Below are 14,425 nucleotides of genomic sequence, written 5' to 3'. Positions count from 1 at the left end.
TATATATTAGAAACAAATATATATTGCAAAATAAATTAAACCATATATATATTATACACAAAGATATTAGTAATTGATTCTAATAGATGATTTTAGTATACGAATAACATTTTTAATTAAGTATATATCTAAATAGAATATATTAAATAGGGAATGGATCTTCTTAATTGTTAAAACAAAAAGAAAGTGTAAAATGTAATCTCTAATTCTTCGTTATTCTCTCTCATATTTATTCTTAATTATACTTTACTCTCTCTATTATTAAAAAAAAATTAAAAAAATTCATTCCCTATTGTACATGTAGCTGTAGTTGTAGATACTAAAAAGCAACTTCGTTAACAAACTATTTCCCTCCTATTAGTTAAAAAAAAAAAAAAAAACAGGGACTATGGGACCAATTATTGTGTCTTTCTTTCAGATTCTTTTCCATTATTCAGAAAATTCTTTCCATCTTACTGAACTTTACATTATTTTGCTTTGCAATGTTCTATTATAAGTACAGGGAGCGATCCAAACTGGTCGCTTTCATCTCCATTTCAGACACACAGAATATTACACACTGTTCAGATTCCCAAGGTACATCTTTCAGAATTAAGACCTATTTTTTATTATTACTTTTATTTAATCAAATAACCAATACAACATATATTATATTAGTACTCTATGATCATTTTCAGCCCCCAAAAAAAGGATTTTTTAATCACATGAACCAATCAATTTTAAGCACAAGTTTTTTCTCCATCATAAATTGTCTTTGATAGGCCATTTTGAGGAGAAAGTCACAATCTTCCAAAGTTGGTGGGGTTGGTGTAGTGATTTAAATGCGTTGTATTGAATATCTGTAAGTTTCAATTATCAATCAATGATAAGAAATTAAGAACAAAGAAGCATAAATAAGCCCCACATAACAAAACCTACTTTTGCTTCTCCCAAAAGATAAAGCCTTGTCATTGTTTTTGTGTCTCAACTTTCTGCTCCTGTCAGAATCAATGGAACACGAGCAGCATCATTGTACACAGCATGAACATAAACAACAAGAACCAGAAGTAGTAGCAGAAGTTGAAGAATTGGAAGAAGAAGAAGAAGAAGAAGATGGTGGTTTGGAGAGACGGAAGTTCTTTCCAAAGAGCAAGGATATCTCATCAATTTCTTCTTATTCTAATGGTGGTGGCAATGGTGTTGAGCACAGTAAAGGGGTCTTCTCTGTGGTCAACGGCACAGATGGATCTCATATTCATAAAGAAGAGGAACAAGAAGAAGATGGTGAGAATGGAAATCATTTGAAGAATGATGAAGCAGATTCTGAAGCTGTTGGGCTCGGGATAGTTGCTGAAATTGTAGGAGCTGCTGCTGCTGCAACAAATGGTGATTCTGGATCCCACAAAATTAACAGTGTTTACTTTGACAAACAACAAGGTACTATAATTCCTGTAACTGTAACATCAGTTATTCCCAGAGAAACACTGTTGTATTGTGTTCATATTTTCAGTGTGTTAATAGCAATAAACATTAGTCCTAGTTTCATTGATCTGAAGTTCTAGTTGTTTTCTAATTGGGGAAGTTGTTTAGAGAAACACAATTCATATTGGTGTTCTAAACCTAATAGCTAGAATCTCGATTTAACTCTTAAAATCTTCTGATATTACGACTTTAAATGAGTCAATTGACTTTACAAAATTTGTACTAAGTTTGACAATTTTACGATTTAAATCTTGTTACAATTTCTATTTTACATACTAACTTACGTTTTTGATTTCAGGTAAAATCTCAATTTTTCTTTACTTACTTGTAAATAAGGACATCTAGAATATAGAAAACTTATTCTGAATTAGCCAACTAATATGACAGATTTTCAGCCTATGGCATCTCTTGGGTCTAAAATCATTTTCTTTATCAAACATCTGGCGATGTTTTTTTTTTTTTTTCCCTCTCTTGACTTGTAGTGTATATTTCATCAATTTTTCATGGATGAAGGAATGTGGAAATGCCACCACTGTACATGGACCAAGTGGTTCGACAGTCCTTGGACTGTGCCTATTTCCAACCTTAATGAGTACCCTGACTTGCTGATGAATCTCAAAACTTTGACTGGACATGGACTAGGTTTTGATTGTGAAACTAAAGGTCAGTAGCTGGCAAGATATGTAGAGTACACAGTCAGCAGTTCTCGATGCCATATTAAGATAGATTCTCTGTATCGACTTGCCGGGACCTTGAAGCGACTTCTATCCATATTTCGCTGAATGACATGATTGGAGTTTCAGTTCTTTGTTTCCTTGAAACCTTTGTTGTTGTTAGAATGTCCTGAAAATGCAAATTTTGACATTGTTTTAGTTTCTTAGACATGTTGTTGACTTTTGTCATTTGGTACTTTTGTATGTTTTTTAACAATTCAGTTTAAATTTTAGTCTAAAACTGTTGCAAATTGCAGGTAATGAAGTTAATGGATCTAAAAACGGTGACCATGCTGGACTAGTTCTTCCAAAAAATCATGTGGAAGAAGATGCAGTCATTCCCAATGGTATATCCGACGAAGTCAACAATGGATACACAAAAACTGCGGATGACAAAGTCCCTACCAGTTCATCTGAATCACAAGCTACATATGTCACAAAATTTGATGATAAAGAAACTAATGAAAAGGAAGATCCTAAGATCAAAGAAGAAATTGACCAACTGAAAGATTATGATGTTGAAGCTGTATTGGAAAAACAAGAGACACATGACTTGTTTTGTCCTAATTGCCATTCTTGCATTACTAAAAGGGTTATCCTCAAGAAAAGGAAAAGGACTGTTCCTAATTTAGAAAACAAGGCAGAGTGTCATAACTTGGTCGATACAGTTATCTCTAAGCCGGTCGAAAGTGTTGCACAAGAAGTCAACCAAGGAGATCAACCAAATGCAACAACTGAAATTGTTAGTGAAGAGCAACCTGATGATGATTATAATGGTGAAAGAGAACCAGAAGTGTTTAGATGTTTATCATGCTTCAGTTTCTTCATTCCTAGTGGTGACATATGTTCATTTTAAGTGTGGTCTTTTAATATCTTGCATGATATGTGATGATTATAAGCCTATCATCTATGTGAAGTTAATGATGTCATTCACAGGAAGATGCTTCAATCTGTTCCGCAATGTTGGTAGCGCCCGCGAGCATGTTACTCCCCAAAATTATACGAGTATACCTTCGTCCGAGTCGCAAAATCTTTCGAGTATACCTGCATCCAATTCACAAAATTCTTCAAATGTGTCAACAAGCTCCAAATCAAATTGGCTATTCTCTCTATTTACCCCAAATAAAGGGAAAATAACTAGTAAGCAAGGCTTTCATTCATCTTTTTTAATTATATTTCAGTTCTTATTTGAGATCTGCAGCTACAGGGTTTGCTCACTATGATTCTTAAAGAAACTTTTACACTGACACATGAATAACATTGAATGAGGCAATTTCTACACACATTTACTATTCAGACTTGTACAGATATGACAAATTGTTTCATGAAGCATAGTATAAAACCTAGAATTATCTGTTCTCCTTGTGATTTAATTTCCTTTTCTTCACTCTTATCAGAAACTCTTATATTTCTACCGAGAGACACTAGAAATTTGTGCACTTAGCTTGCAGTGTTTTCACTCAAGACTGATTTATTTTGAAAAAGAAAAAATAATAATTCTTTCTTACTTCAATTAAATTGCTTGCATTTTTTATGCATTTGAAGGTGATGCTTCCATTGAACATTCTAGAACTACTCGCACCGAGCAGCATCACTCAACGCCGGCCACCTCCAATATACAAACTTCCTCTGTAAATGGTCTTCCAGAAGCTCCAGTTGCGGATACAGCTTCGGCTGCGAAAACTGAACCGTGGACTGAAAATAGCATCAAGTCCAATACTGTATCAGGGAACAAGCGATCGACTGATAAAAAATTGATTGATTCATTGTTTCAGAATGATTTGTCATCTGTAGAATCTGGTATACTATATTGTTAATTCTGTTACTTCATTCCTTATTCAATGTAGTGATGCTCACTTCACTTAATAACTCTGAAGCAGATAGTACCTTGCCAGTGAGCTTTTCGGAACATGATAGCGTTTCGGTAGCAGCAGCTGCTACTGAAATACATCTTAATGGTAGAGAACCAGCTAAAGATTCCATTCTCAATTCTTATGATGGGAAGCCTAAATTTCCGGATCCTACAACATTGTTGACTCCATTGCTGGATAAGTCACCAAGAGAAGTAGCTAGTTATTCTTCTCCGAGGCAAGGAACACAAGCACTGGTTCAATCGATTGCCAGTGATGTAGCTAGTTACAATCAAGGTTCTGCAATTGATGCTATAATTCCATCAAAACAAGATCCTATATTAAATGGGAAAGAAAATAATAAGGGTATGTACATTAAATACATTATCATTGGTTAGTCATCAATTTCAATTGTTTCTTGCTTATTGGAGTTTCCTACAAGAACTCTTACAGTTTTGCTTACCATAATTGTTATTATTATGGTACAGGTGGTGGTGATGTGATAGTAGTTGTTGACCAAGAAGCAGTTGAATTCACAACATCTTGGACAGAAGATCATGCTCCAGTTGAAGCTGCGATTATTGCTGACTCGCATACCACAAGCCTTGGTGAACAAGAAATGGCTGAAATTGGTGAACCGAAAGAATGGGAAATACTCAAAAGTATTGTGTATGGTGGTTTAGTTGAATCAATAACTAGTCTTGGAATTGTGACATCTGCAGTTGGTTCTGGTACTGCCCCGTGTAAGTGATCGCGTCCGAACCTTCCCTTTTCAAGAGTGAAGATCAGTTAATACTTTAGTATTTTGGAATAGATTAATAGAGATTTGTATAGGAATTAAAGCTTGTTCTTCTTAGAAAGAAACAGAAAAAAATATATAAGGTTAGCTGAACTGCTAGGATTATTACTATCCACACTTATGAAGGTTAATGCAAATTTGTGATTTTTTACTTCAAATTCTGAAAGCTGATGAATTTAGTTAATTTTTGTGTATGTTGCAGTGAATATCATTGCACTGGGATTGGCAAATCTGCTTGGTGGACTTGTCATCCTTGGTAACAATGTAAGTGGCCTTAATAAAATTTACATGCTTCCGTGCTCTTTCTCTCTCTCTTTTCATAATCCTGACATTAAATTTCGTTAGCCATCGTCAACAATTACTTTTTTATTGTCTAATTAGTATCTTTGCACCACATTTCATCAGAAAAAAAAAGAAAATAAATAAAGTAAAAAGTTCTGCACCATATATGATATGGTAGTTGAAATGATGTGTTAGAAGTAGTATGTATTGAAAATAAATAAAGCAATTCTTCTTTCCTCGATATATGTATTGTCTCTCCCAAAAACCTAAGTTGTTGGTAAGGTTTTATATCTAATACAACTCCTAGCATAAGAAAGTATAAATAACATTTAAAACTGAATAAAGTAAACAAATTTAGGATTCCGGTTAAAATTTAATATTTAGGATTTAAAATTAAGGGTTTAGAATTTAGGTCATCGGATTTAATGTTTAGGGTTTAGGATTAGGATTTGGAAGTTTAGGATGGCCGGCCGGCCGGGGGGGGGGGGGTGTGATCGGCAGCGGTAGGAAGTGGTGGGTGGATGAAATTATGGTGTTAGGAGAAAGAAGTGAAAAATATAAGGAAAAGTATACGTTACCAAGAGAGAGTCTGCCAACTATTACCAACACGTGATAAATTAAGATTAAACCATGATTAATTTAGATGTGGTTTTATTTAGTAGATGGGCTTCATGTCCAGCCCAACTCAAATTGGCAGATTTTGGCAGATAAAAAGTTGGTAACGTAGCACTACTGAAAATATAAAAATGTAATTTTCAAGAAAAGTAGTAGTTTTTATTTTTGTTTTCCTTTGGTTTTATTGATTTTTTTTTTACTGTTATGATATGAATTGAATTCAACACTTAAAAATCTAAAAAAAGACTTGGTCGTAAGAGGAAGTTTTAGATGTAAGATCAGTTGTATGCCTCTATCCGAAAGACTAACCTTTTTTTTAAAGAAGTGGTGATTCATGCATATATCACGTAATTAATCTTAATTATTCTAAGGTAAAAACTTGCATGTAGTTGTCTCCATAGGAAGTTGATATTTGAAAATTATTAGATGATTTGACAAATTTAACTAAATTATCATCTAACTGCTCTTAACTATGAATTTCACATGAAGAGTGTTCACCTTAATCTAATGCTACTTCAAACCATGATGTCATGTCTTGGCTTTGGATTTTCAATCCTATTCTATTTCCATCCACTTAACCAATAATTTATTCTTGTCCTCAGCTTTGGGAATTGAAAGATGATCACTCCGGATCCGGAACAAACCAAATGGAGATAAACGATCGATATCAAGAACTACTCGGACGTAGATCAAACTTCTTGCTTCATGTTGTAGTGGCTGTTCTATCATTCCTAATCCTTGGTTCTATCCCCATCATCGTCTATGGTGTCCTGATCAACAAGAACTACTATACCGAAGTGAAGCTCGCGGCAGTTGTAACCGCTTCGCTTCTATGCGTGATTCTTCTTGCCATTGGCAAAGTTTACACCAAACCACAACCAAAAGCCTACATTAAAACTGCATCATACTATGTTACTATGGCGCTTGTGGCCTCAGGGATTTCTTACATAGTAGGCAACCTAGTCCAGGATCTACTGGAGAAACTCACTCACTCAGATTCAGGTTTTGCAATTGCCATGTCAAATGCAGATACTAAAACAGCATGGATGTCTTACTGAAGCACTGGGAAGAAGTTGGAACATTTTTGGAAGTTACTGGAGCATTTTTCTCGTGGGGATCTTCAAACATAAATGTTTGGTAACTAAAAAAAGTCAGTAAAAAACAATCATAACTTGTCTTATTTAATATTCATTAATTATAGTAATAATTAATGAATACTAAATAAGATAAGTTTTGTCTGTTTTTGTTGTCTTTCTAGTATTACGAGATCTTTAAAACATGTGTTCCCTAAAGGGAAATAGTTAGGAATAAATTGCCTGTGTTAAGGGGTAACATATCAAAGTTCAAACAATTTTGTTTTCATGTCTTGGACTTATATTAAGAGAATTCAATAACATCTTTGTTCCCCATATTCACTATTGTCAATGTATGCATCACCTTGTTAGCTTTAATTTGTAATGGCACAGGGTTTTTGAATATTATTTGATTACTAATATTGTAAATGAAAATATTAAAATCTTTAATTTTGAACAGGATATTTTTGCATAGGTTATGTGATTAAAAAATGGATGACCATAAGACTAAAATTTATTTCTATTTTAATCATATTTAATTGAAGATTAAACAGAAAGGGAAGAAACAAAAATTCAATTTAGATCATTTAAATTTCAATAAACAAAGCCTATCAATAAATGAGAGTGGATCATCTCCAGTGAAAAAAATTGGATAATGTCCAGTGTTTAATTTAACCTTTTATTATTTTTTTCTATTTAATTTTGGTCCCACTTAAAAAATTAAAAATGAAAGATCACACTTTATTCTTTCTAAGTGTTTTTTCCACTGTAAAGAATCCATTTCCTCAATAAACAAAGCCTGTCGTTGATTTATTTATGGTTAATTTATCCGAGCAATACAATCAGAAAAGTTATCATTAGAATAATAAAATCACCATCAACAAAAGATAACTAAGAGTCCAGAACAGCCAAACTTTCTATTCCCTTTTCTTATATTAATGTTTAGTCTTTGGGTCAATTTACTTATATAAAATAATTTAAGAGATAATATTTAAAACGGTTTTTGAAATTTTCAATTCAAGTCAAATTAGTTCTTTAATCTTTCAAATGGTTAAATATATTTTTTATTCTCAAAAATGAAAATGTCCGTGTTCTTGTGTGGATAAACTTTTGAGGTATAATTCGTCTCTTGGGCTGTTGTAATACGCCTTTTTTTAATAGAGTGAGAATAACTCAAACGTCAAAAAATACAATAAGTGGGTACCTAAAAAAAACACTCCGATGCTTAAATCAGTAAGTATTTAAGAGGTATAAGAACTCTGATTATAGAATATTAAACATGAAATAGAACTTATCATGTGTGTGTAATAATTCTATGAATATAGAATATTAGACATGAAATAGAACTTATCATGTGGAATGTCGTCCTTTTGAGATAGAAATTGGTGCCTTTAAAAGCATAGGGCTGATTAATAGAGTTGATGTTATGACCGTTAATCATTAACTCAGAATAATGGTTATTAAGATAGTCTGTTACAAACTTAAAATGAAGACAAATAAAGTCGAGTTATGACTCATAATGCACAATAAAGATCGAGATATAAGGTGACGGAATTCGATAGTCCAAAAATCACTAGACATTTTAATGATGTGTGCAATTAAGTGTCAAGTTGACAATTTTTTTTGGGTTGTGGGTAGCAGCAACTCGACCTGACAGATACCCGAAGCCCACCCACCCGGTTCACATCTGGAAGACGTCTTCTTCGCCAAACACCATAGTCGGCTGCGCTGCATTCCTCATCTTCAACCAAGCTTCGCCTTTTGATACGTAAAAATTAAGAATTCACGTATTTACCGGCAAGTATACCGGGTCGTATCAAGTAATAAAACTCACTAAGAGTGAGGTCGATCCCACGGAGATTGGTAGATTAAGCAACTTTAGTTAAATGGTAGATTTAGTCAAGCAAACATGGTTTTGATTTCATGAGATTTGAATGCTTAAAAGAAATTGCAAAGAATTAAATGACAAGAAAATTTAAGAACTAAAGTAAGGAAAGCAATTAAAATGACCGAAAGTAAATAATGGAAACTTAAATTGCAAGAAACTTAAATGACATCAAAAGTAAATTGCAAGAAAGTAAAGGTTGCAGAAATTTAAAGAGCATAAGAGCAAGAAATAAAGAGACAGAATGTAGATGACAAGAATAATAAATTGCAAGAATGTAGAAGGGAAATGGGGTAATGGGTGTTCAAACAACTAAGAGCAAAAGAAATGAGAATTAATGATGGAAAGAATCACTAGGGATCAGAGATGCAAATTCTCATGAATTGATGTTGATCAATTCCTTCTCAATCATGGGTATAGATCCATGGCAAGTGGGTAATTGAATCCCAATCTCTTGGTGATTCAATTTCTCTCAACATAACCAATTGCCACTCTCGTGATCTAATTGTTCATGAGAAGAGATGAAGCTCAATTTCTAATCCAAGCCACACAATTTCCAGAATCTCAACTTAGGGAGGTTACATCTCACATACCAACCAAAGTGTATTGATTAAGGAGATTATGAAAGGATGAACTCTAAACTGAACTATGTGGTTCATTTCTCAAATTCACCACACAATTCATATAGATTAACCCCTCTCTCGATGGTGATTAAATCTTTGAAGAACAAGAGTTTCCTCTTGGATTAACCACTTGAATTGAGAAGGAGAAGATGATTTATCAATGCATTCAAACAAGCAGAGGTCTTCCCCCTAATGAAAGTGGGGTTTAGTGAATCATAGCTCCAATTTCAACAACAATTGCCATAAATGAAAATTAAACTAAGTGTCCAGAAGGATGAAGAAGAAGAAGAAAGTGCTTAAAAACTCAAAAATGAAAAGTTCCAAGAAGAACCAAAATAGCTTTTTGGTATCCTCCCGGAAAATGCAAGAGAGTTCTCCAAGTAAAAGTGCTAGTAAGTAAAGGTCCCTAAAAGTCTAGAAAAAGTGTCTCAAAAGTCCCCCCAAAGTACAAACTCCTTCTCTATTTATATTAGTCCTAAAACTCCTTCAAAGATCTTCAATTGGGCTAGCAATGTGGGCTTCCTCTTTGTTGAATTTGATGACAAGTCATCATATACCTATTTTTCTATGCTTTTTCATACAAGAAATTGATGATTTGTGCTTAAATATTGAATGCTTTTGTACTTAAATGATATATTTTCTTGATATTTTAATTTTATAAATCTTGTAAAAAATAAGAAGAAAAAGAAGCAAAGAAGCACAAAAAAAGGAGAAAAAAAGAGCTTTGGGACACACTTTGAAGTTGGAGCACACTTTGGAGCTTTAGGCCACGCTTTTAAAAGCGTGGCCCATGACCAAATCATAGAAGGAAGCAGCCAGCACGCACACTGCCCTGCCCTTGCCAAGGACAGGGCAGAATCATGATGAAACAAAGTGATGTTGGAGCAAATTTTCGCTAAGTTAAAAACTGGCCGCTCACAGCATGACCATGCCTACTTCAAAGGGCTATAACTTGAGCTACAGACGTCCAATTGATGTGCTTCCAGTTGCGTTGGAAAGCTGACATTCAGAGCTTTCCAACGATATATAGCAATCCATATTTGGCGTACAATTGAGGCAGAAACGAGAGGCATCTTTAAGGGCCAAAAACAAGAGAAAATAAACCAAAATGCTTCCACCAAGGCTCGAAGCTGGAGCCTCACTCCAAAACAAAGTGGCGCTCAATTTTCTGCCCTGCCCTCTTGGAGAGCAGGGCAATGTCGTGCTCTTCATGGAAAATCAAGGAAAATGAATGAGCGTGTGTTTCTGCCCGGATTCGAACGCGGGACTTCATTTTGGAAACACTGCCCTGCCTTCCGCGAGGGCAGGGCAGCATTTTATTTGTGCATGAATCTGGTGCACCAAGGGACATTTCTGGCGCACCAAATCACTATCCTGGCAGCACCAGCGCGCACCACAGCACGATCTTGGCAGCACCATATTTTTCTGCCCTGCCCTCCGCGAGGGCAGGGCAGCATTCTGCGCACCAGCCTGCACCACGCCCGCACCAGCAACACACCACACATCAAGTTTTTGGCGCCGTTGCCGGGGATTGAAATAGATTGACAATGATTAAGTGAAGTGGAGGTCTAGATCAAGCACTTTTTCTTTATTTCTTTTACTAACACACTAACTGTTTGAATTTTTGCTTAAACTAACTAAAACTTCATTCTAGCTATAGATTGAAGTTTCATTGGCTTTCTGGGTTTGTGTGTTTATTGTTGTGTGTTTGTATGTCAGGTACAGGAAGATCTTCCCCTGTCCTCTCTGAAATTGACCAAAGAACTCTTCGGAGAATAAGAAGAGCTGAAAGAGGGAAGAACGTTATTGGAGAGGAAGAATCTGAGGAGGAATTCCAAGAAATGGAAGGAGATCTCAATCAACCAGGAGGAGGAGCCAACAATAACCAACAACAAAGAAGAGTCCTAGCTTCATATACATTTGCAAATGCTAGACACTGTGGAAGTAGCATTCTTCCTCCTAATGTCAATGCAAACAATTTTGAACTAAAGCCCCAACTTATCACTTTGGTTCAAAATAATTGCTCTTTTGGAGGAGGACCATTGGAGGACCCAAATCAACATTTATCTACTTTCTTGAGAATCTGTGACACGGTGAAAACCAATGGTGTACCTCCTGATAGCTACAAGTTGTTGCTCTTTCCATTTTCTCTCAGAGATAAAGCCACTCAATGGCTAGAGACCTTTCCAAAAGAAAGCATCAACACTTGGGATGACTTGGTAAGCAAGTTTCTTGCCAAATTTTATCCCCCTCAAAGAATCCTAAGATTGAAGACTGAGGTGCAGACATTCACTCAAATGGAGGCTGAGAACTTATATGAAGCATGGGAAAGATATAAGGCTCTATTGAGGAAATGCCCACCAGAGATGTTCACTGAGTGGGACAAGTTGCAGAACTTCTATGAAGGACTCACTCTTAAGGCTCAAGAAGCACTTGATCATTCAGTTGGAGGCTCTTTGCAACTCATGAAAACCACAGAGGAAGCTCAAAACCTCATTGATATGGTGGCCAATAACCAATATTTCTTTGCTCATCAAAGACAACGCCAACCATCACAAAGAAGAGGAGTAATGGAGTTGGAAGGAGTGGATTCAATTCTAGCTCAGAACAAGATAATGCAGCAGCAGATTCAACAACAGTTTGAGCAAATGGCCAAAAGAATTGATGGCTTGCAAGTTGCATCAGTGAGTACCACAAGCCAACCACCAACTACTTGGGTGCAAGGTGAAGAAACTCAAGAGGAGCAACAGCAAGAGCAAGTCCAGTACATGCACAACCAAAATCCTGGAACAAATGAAGTCTATGGTGATACTTACAATCCATCTTGGAAGAACCATCCCAACCTCAGATGGGGTGACAACCATAATCAAAACCAACAACCATGGCAAAGAAATTCAAGTAAGAACAATTGGAAAAGCACAAACCACAACCCCCAGCCAAACACTAACCAAAATACATACAGAAAACCACAAAATAATTACCCCAACTCTAACCACTATCCACCTAATAACCACCCAACAAATCAAAACACCTATCATTATCCATCAACACCCCAAAACCAACCAATCTCACAAGAATCCCAGAGGATCACCAATCTAGAGCTGCTCATGGAGAAAATGATGAAGAACCAAGAATTGACAACAAAGAACCAAGAAGCTTCCATGAAGAACTTAGAAAGGCAAATTGGGCAAATCTCCAAGCAAATTTCTGTTGAAAAACCATCAAGCTCACTACCAAGTGACACCATTCCCAACCCAAAGGAAGAATGCAAGATCGTGCAACTAAGAAGTGGAAAAGTGTTATTGGATGGTAACCAAGGGGCAACCAAGCATAGTGACAATGAGCCAACAAAGAATGATGAAACCATCAACAAGGACATGATAAGCAAGAATGTCCCAGAAAAACTCACAGAGGAAGACAATGAACCACAGAATCTAAAGAAAGGAAAGCAGATCAGGGAAGAACCAAATCCAAGACAACATCAAGTGGAGAATAGCTTAACACCACCACTGCCTTATCCACAGAGATTTCACAAAGAGACAAAGGATCAGCATTTTCACAAATTTCTTGAGACTTTCAAGAAGCTGGAAATTAACATACCTTTAGCTGAGGCATTGGAGCAAATGCCTCTGTATGCCAAGTTCTTAAAGGAGCTCATCAATAAGAAAAGAAGTTGGAATGAAAAGGAAACTGTAATGCTTAGTGAAGAATGCAGTGCACTCATTAAAAAGGGACTCCCTCCCAAGCTTGAAGACCCTGGAGGTTTCTTCTTACCCTGCACTATTGGAAACCTATTCATTAACAAGGGGATGTGTGATTTAGGAGCAAGCATAAATCTAATCCCATATTCTTTAGTGAAAAAGCTTGGCATAGAGGAGGTGAAACCAACACAGATGTCCTTGGAATTGGTGGACCAATCAGTAGTATATCCTAAAGGGCTGATTGAGAACCTTTTAGTTAAGGTTGACAAGTTCATCTATTCGGCAGATTTTGTGATCCTGGATTCTTCAGAAAATGGAAATGACTCCATAATACTTGGTCGACCATTTTTGGCCACTGCTAGAGCCATTGTGGATATAGAGCAGGGAGAGTTAACCCTCAGGATGCATGAGGAGAGCATCATCTTGAAAGTCTTTCCAGAATTACAAAGGGATGAAGAAACAAGCAAAACAAGTAGTGATCTCCTTCCAAAGCAAGCAACCGACAAGGCAGTAGAACAAAAAAACAAGCAGATGCAAGAAGAAAAAGGAATTCAAAAGGAAGCAGGGGTGATAAACAAGAAGGAGGGTATCACAACCCAAGTCACTGTCAAGAAAGAAAGATCAACAAGAAAGAAAAAGACGAAGAGCAAGAATAAGGCTCACAAAGGGTGGAAGAATAAGAAAATTCCAACTGAGGGGTTTTCCAAAGGTGACAAAGTACAACTAGTATATCAACAGCTGGGAACAGAAGATTACTACACTGTCAACCAAGTACTTTCTCTTGAGCATATGGAAATTGAGCATCAAGGCACACAGAGAAAGCTTACAGTGAGAGGTGACAAGTTGAGACATCACCAGCATCAACCACCCTAAATGGAGGAATGTCAAGCTAGTGACAATAAAAGAGCGCTTGTTGGGAGGCAACCCAACCTGAGGTAGTTTTCTTTTCATAGCTTTTTCAATAAAAATGTTGAATAATTGGTATGCATTGCAAGGAGCTAAGTTTGGTGTTGCACACCAAAACAATTTAAGGGAGAATGAAAGATTCTAAGTTTGGTGTTCCACCAAAAATATCATTTAGAGATACATTCTCACCTCTTGCATGATGCTAGCTCCAAGCAATCAAACACATTATTCAACAGTTGAATTGTTTTCTAGCTTTAATTTCGTTAACCTTTAAGCAAGGACACATGGTTTCAAATATGGTTGACTTGTTGCATCTGTAACAGTGGCAAACAATTAAGTTTGGTGTTCCCACACCAAAATCAATCCAGGAACCACACTCAGTTTATGCATACTAACCATATAATTAAGGGCTTGAGAAGCAAGCAACTTTGAGGATTATGCAGGACATGAGTCAATAATTGAAGACATTATGCATCTTAACTCAAAGAGAACACAACAGAAGGAAAAATCAAAAGGC

At 35.9% G+C, this 14,425-nt stretch overlaps 1 protein-coding gene across 4 annotated transcripts; it reads left to right on the top strand.

Annotated features, from left to right (window-relative positions):
• The first annotated feature begins 610 nt into the window (after positions 1 to 610).
• On the top strand, positions 611 to 7,129 carry LOC112702820 (membrane protein of ER body-like protein). 4 transcript variants are annotated; one of them, XM_072199298.1, is made up of 9 exons: positions 751 to 1,416; positions 1,975 to 2,124; positions 2,432 to 3,010; positions 3,111 to 3,314; positions 3,720 to 3,974; positions 4,052 to 4,390; positions 4,513 to 4,767; positions 5,026 to 5,087; positions 6,323 to 7,129. In XM_072199298.1, exons 1-9 carry the CDS (start codon positions 990 to 992, stop codon positions 6,776 to 6,778), a joined length of 2,727 nt encoding a protein of 908 aa, XP_072055399.1. In that variant the 5' UTR covers positions 751 to 989; the 3' UTR covers positions 6,779 to 7,129. The 4 variants fall into 4 exon arrangements, with proteins under 4 accessions (XP_025609787.2, XP_072055399.1, XP_025609786.2 ...); XM_072199299.1 differs by having other exon boundaries at positions 844 to 1,416; positions 4,055 to 4,390; XM_025754002.3 differs by lacking the exon at positions 1,975 to 2,124 and having other exon boundaries at positions 611 to 1,416; positions 4,055 to 4,390.
• The last annotated feature ends 7,296 nt before the right edge of the window (positions 7,130 to 14,425 follow it).

The sequence above is a fragment of the Arachis hypogaea genome, chromosome 7 (assembly GCF_003086295.3).
Source record: "Arachis hypogaea cultivar Tifrunner chromosome 7, arahy.Tifrunner.gnm2.J5K5, whole genome shotgun sequence".
NCBI lineage: Eukaryota > Viridiplantae > Streptophyta > Magnoliopsida > Fabales > Fabaceae > Arachis > Arachis hypogaea.
Note: the sequence above shows the minus strand (reverse complement) of the source record. Positions and strands in the feature narration are given on the sequence as shown.

What these genes read in the sequence shown, in the direction of transcription:
- LOC112702820 (XM_072199298.1), top strand. Translation starts at nt 990, where the DNA reads ATGGAACACGAGCAGCATCATTGTACACAGCATGAACATAAACAACAA. An exon ending in TTTTGATTGTGAAACTAAAG is followed by an intron (nt 2,125 to 2,431) that starts GTCAGTAGCTGG and finishes TGCAAATTGCAG; the next exon opens with GTAATGAAGTTAATGGATCT. An exon ending in TGGTTCTGGTACTGCCCCGT is followed by an intron (nt 4,768 to 5,025) that starts GTAAGTGATCGC and finishes TGTATGTTGCAG; the next exon opens with TGAATATCATTGCACTGGGA.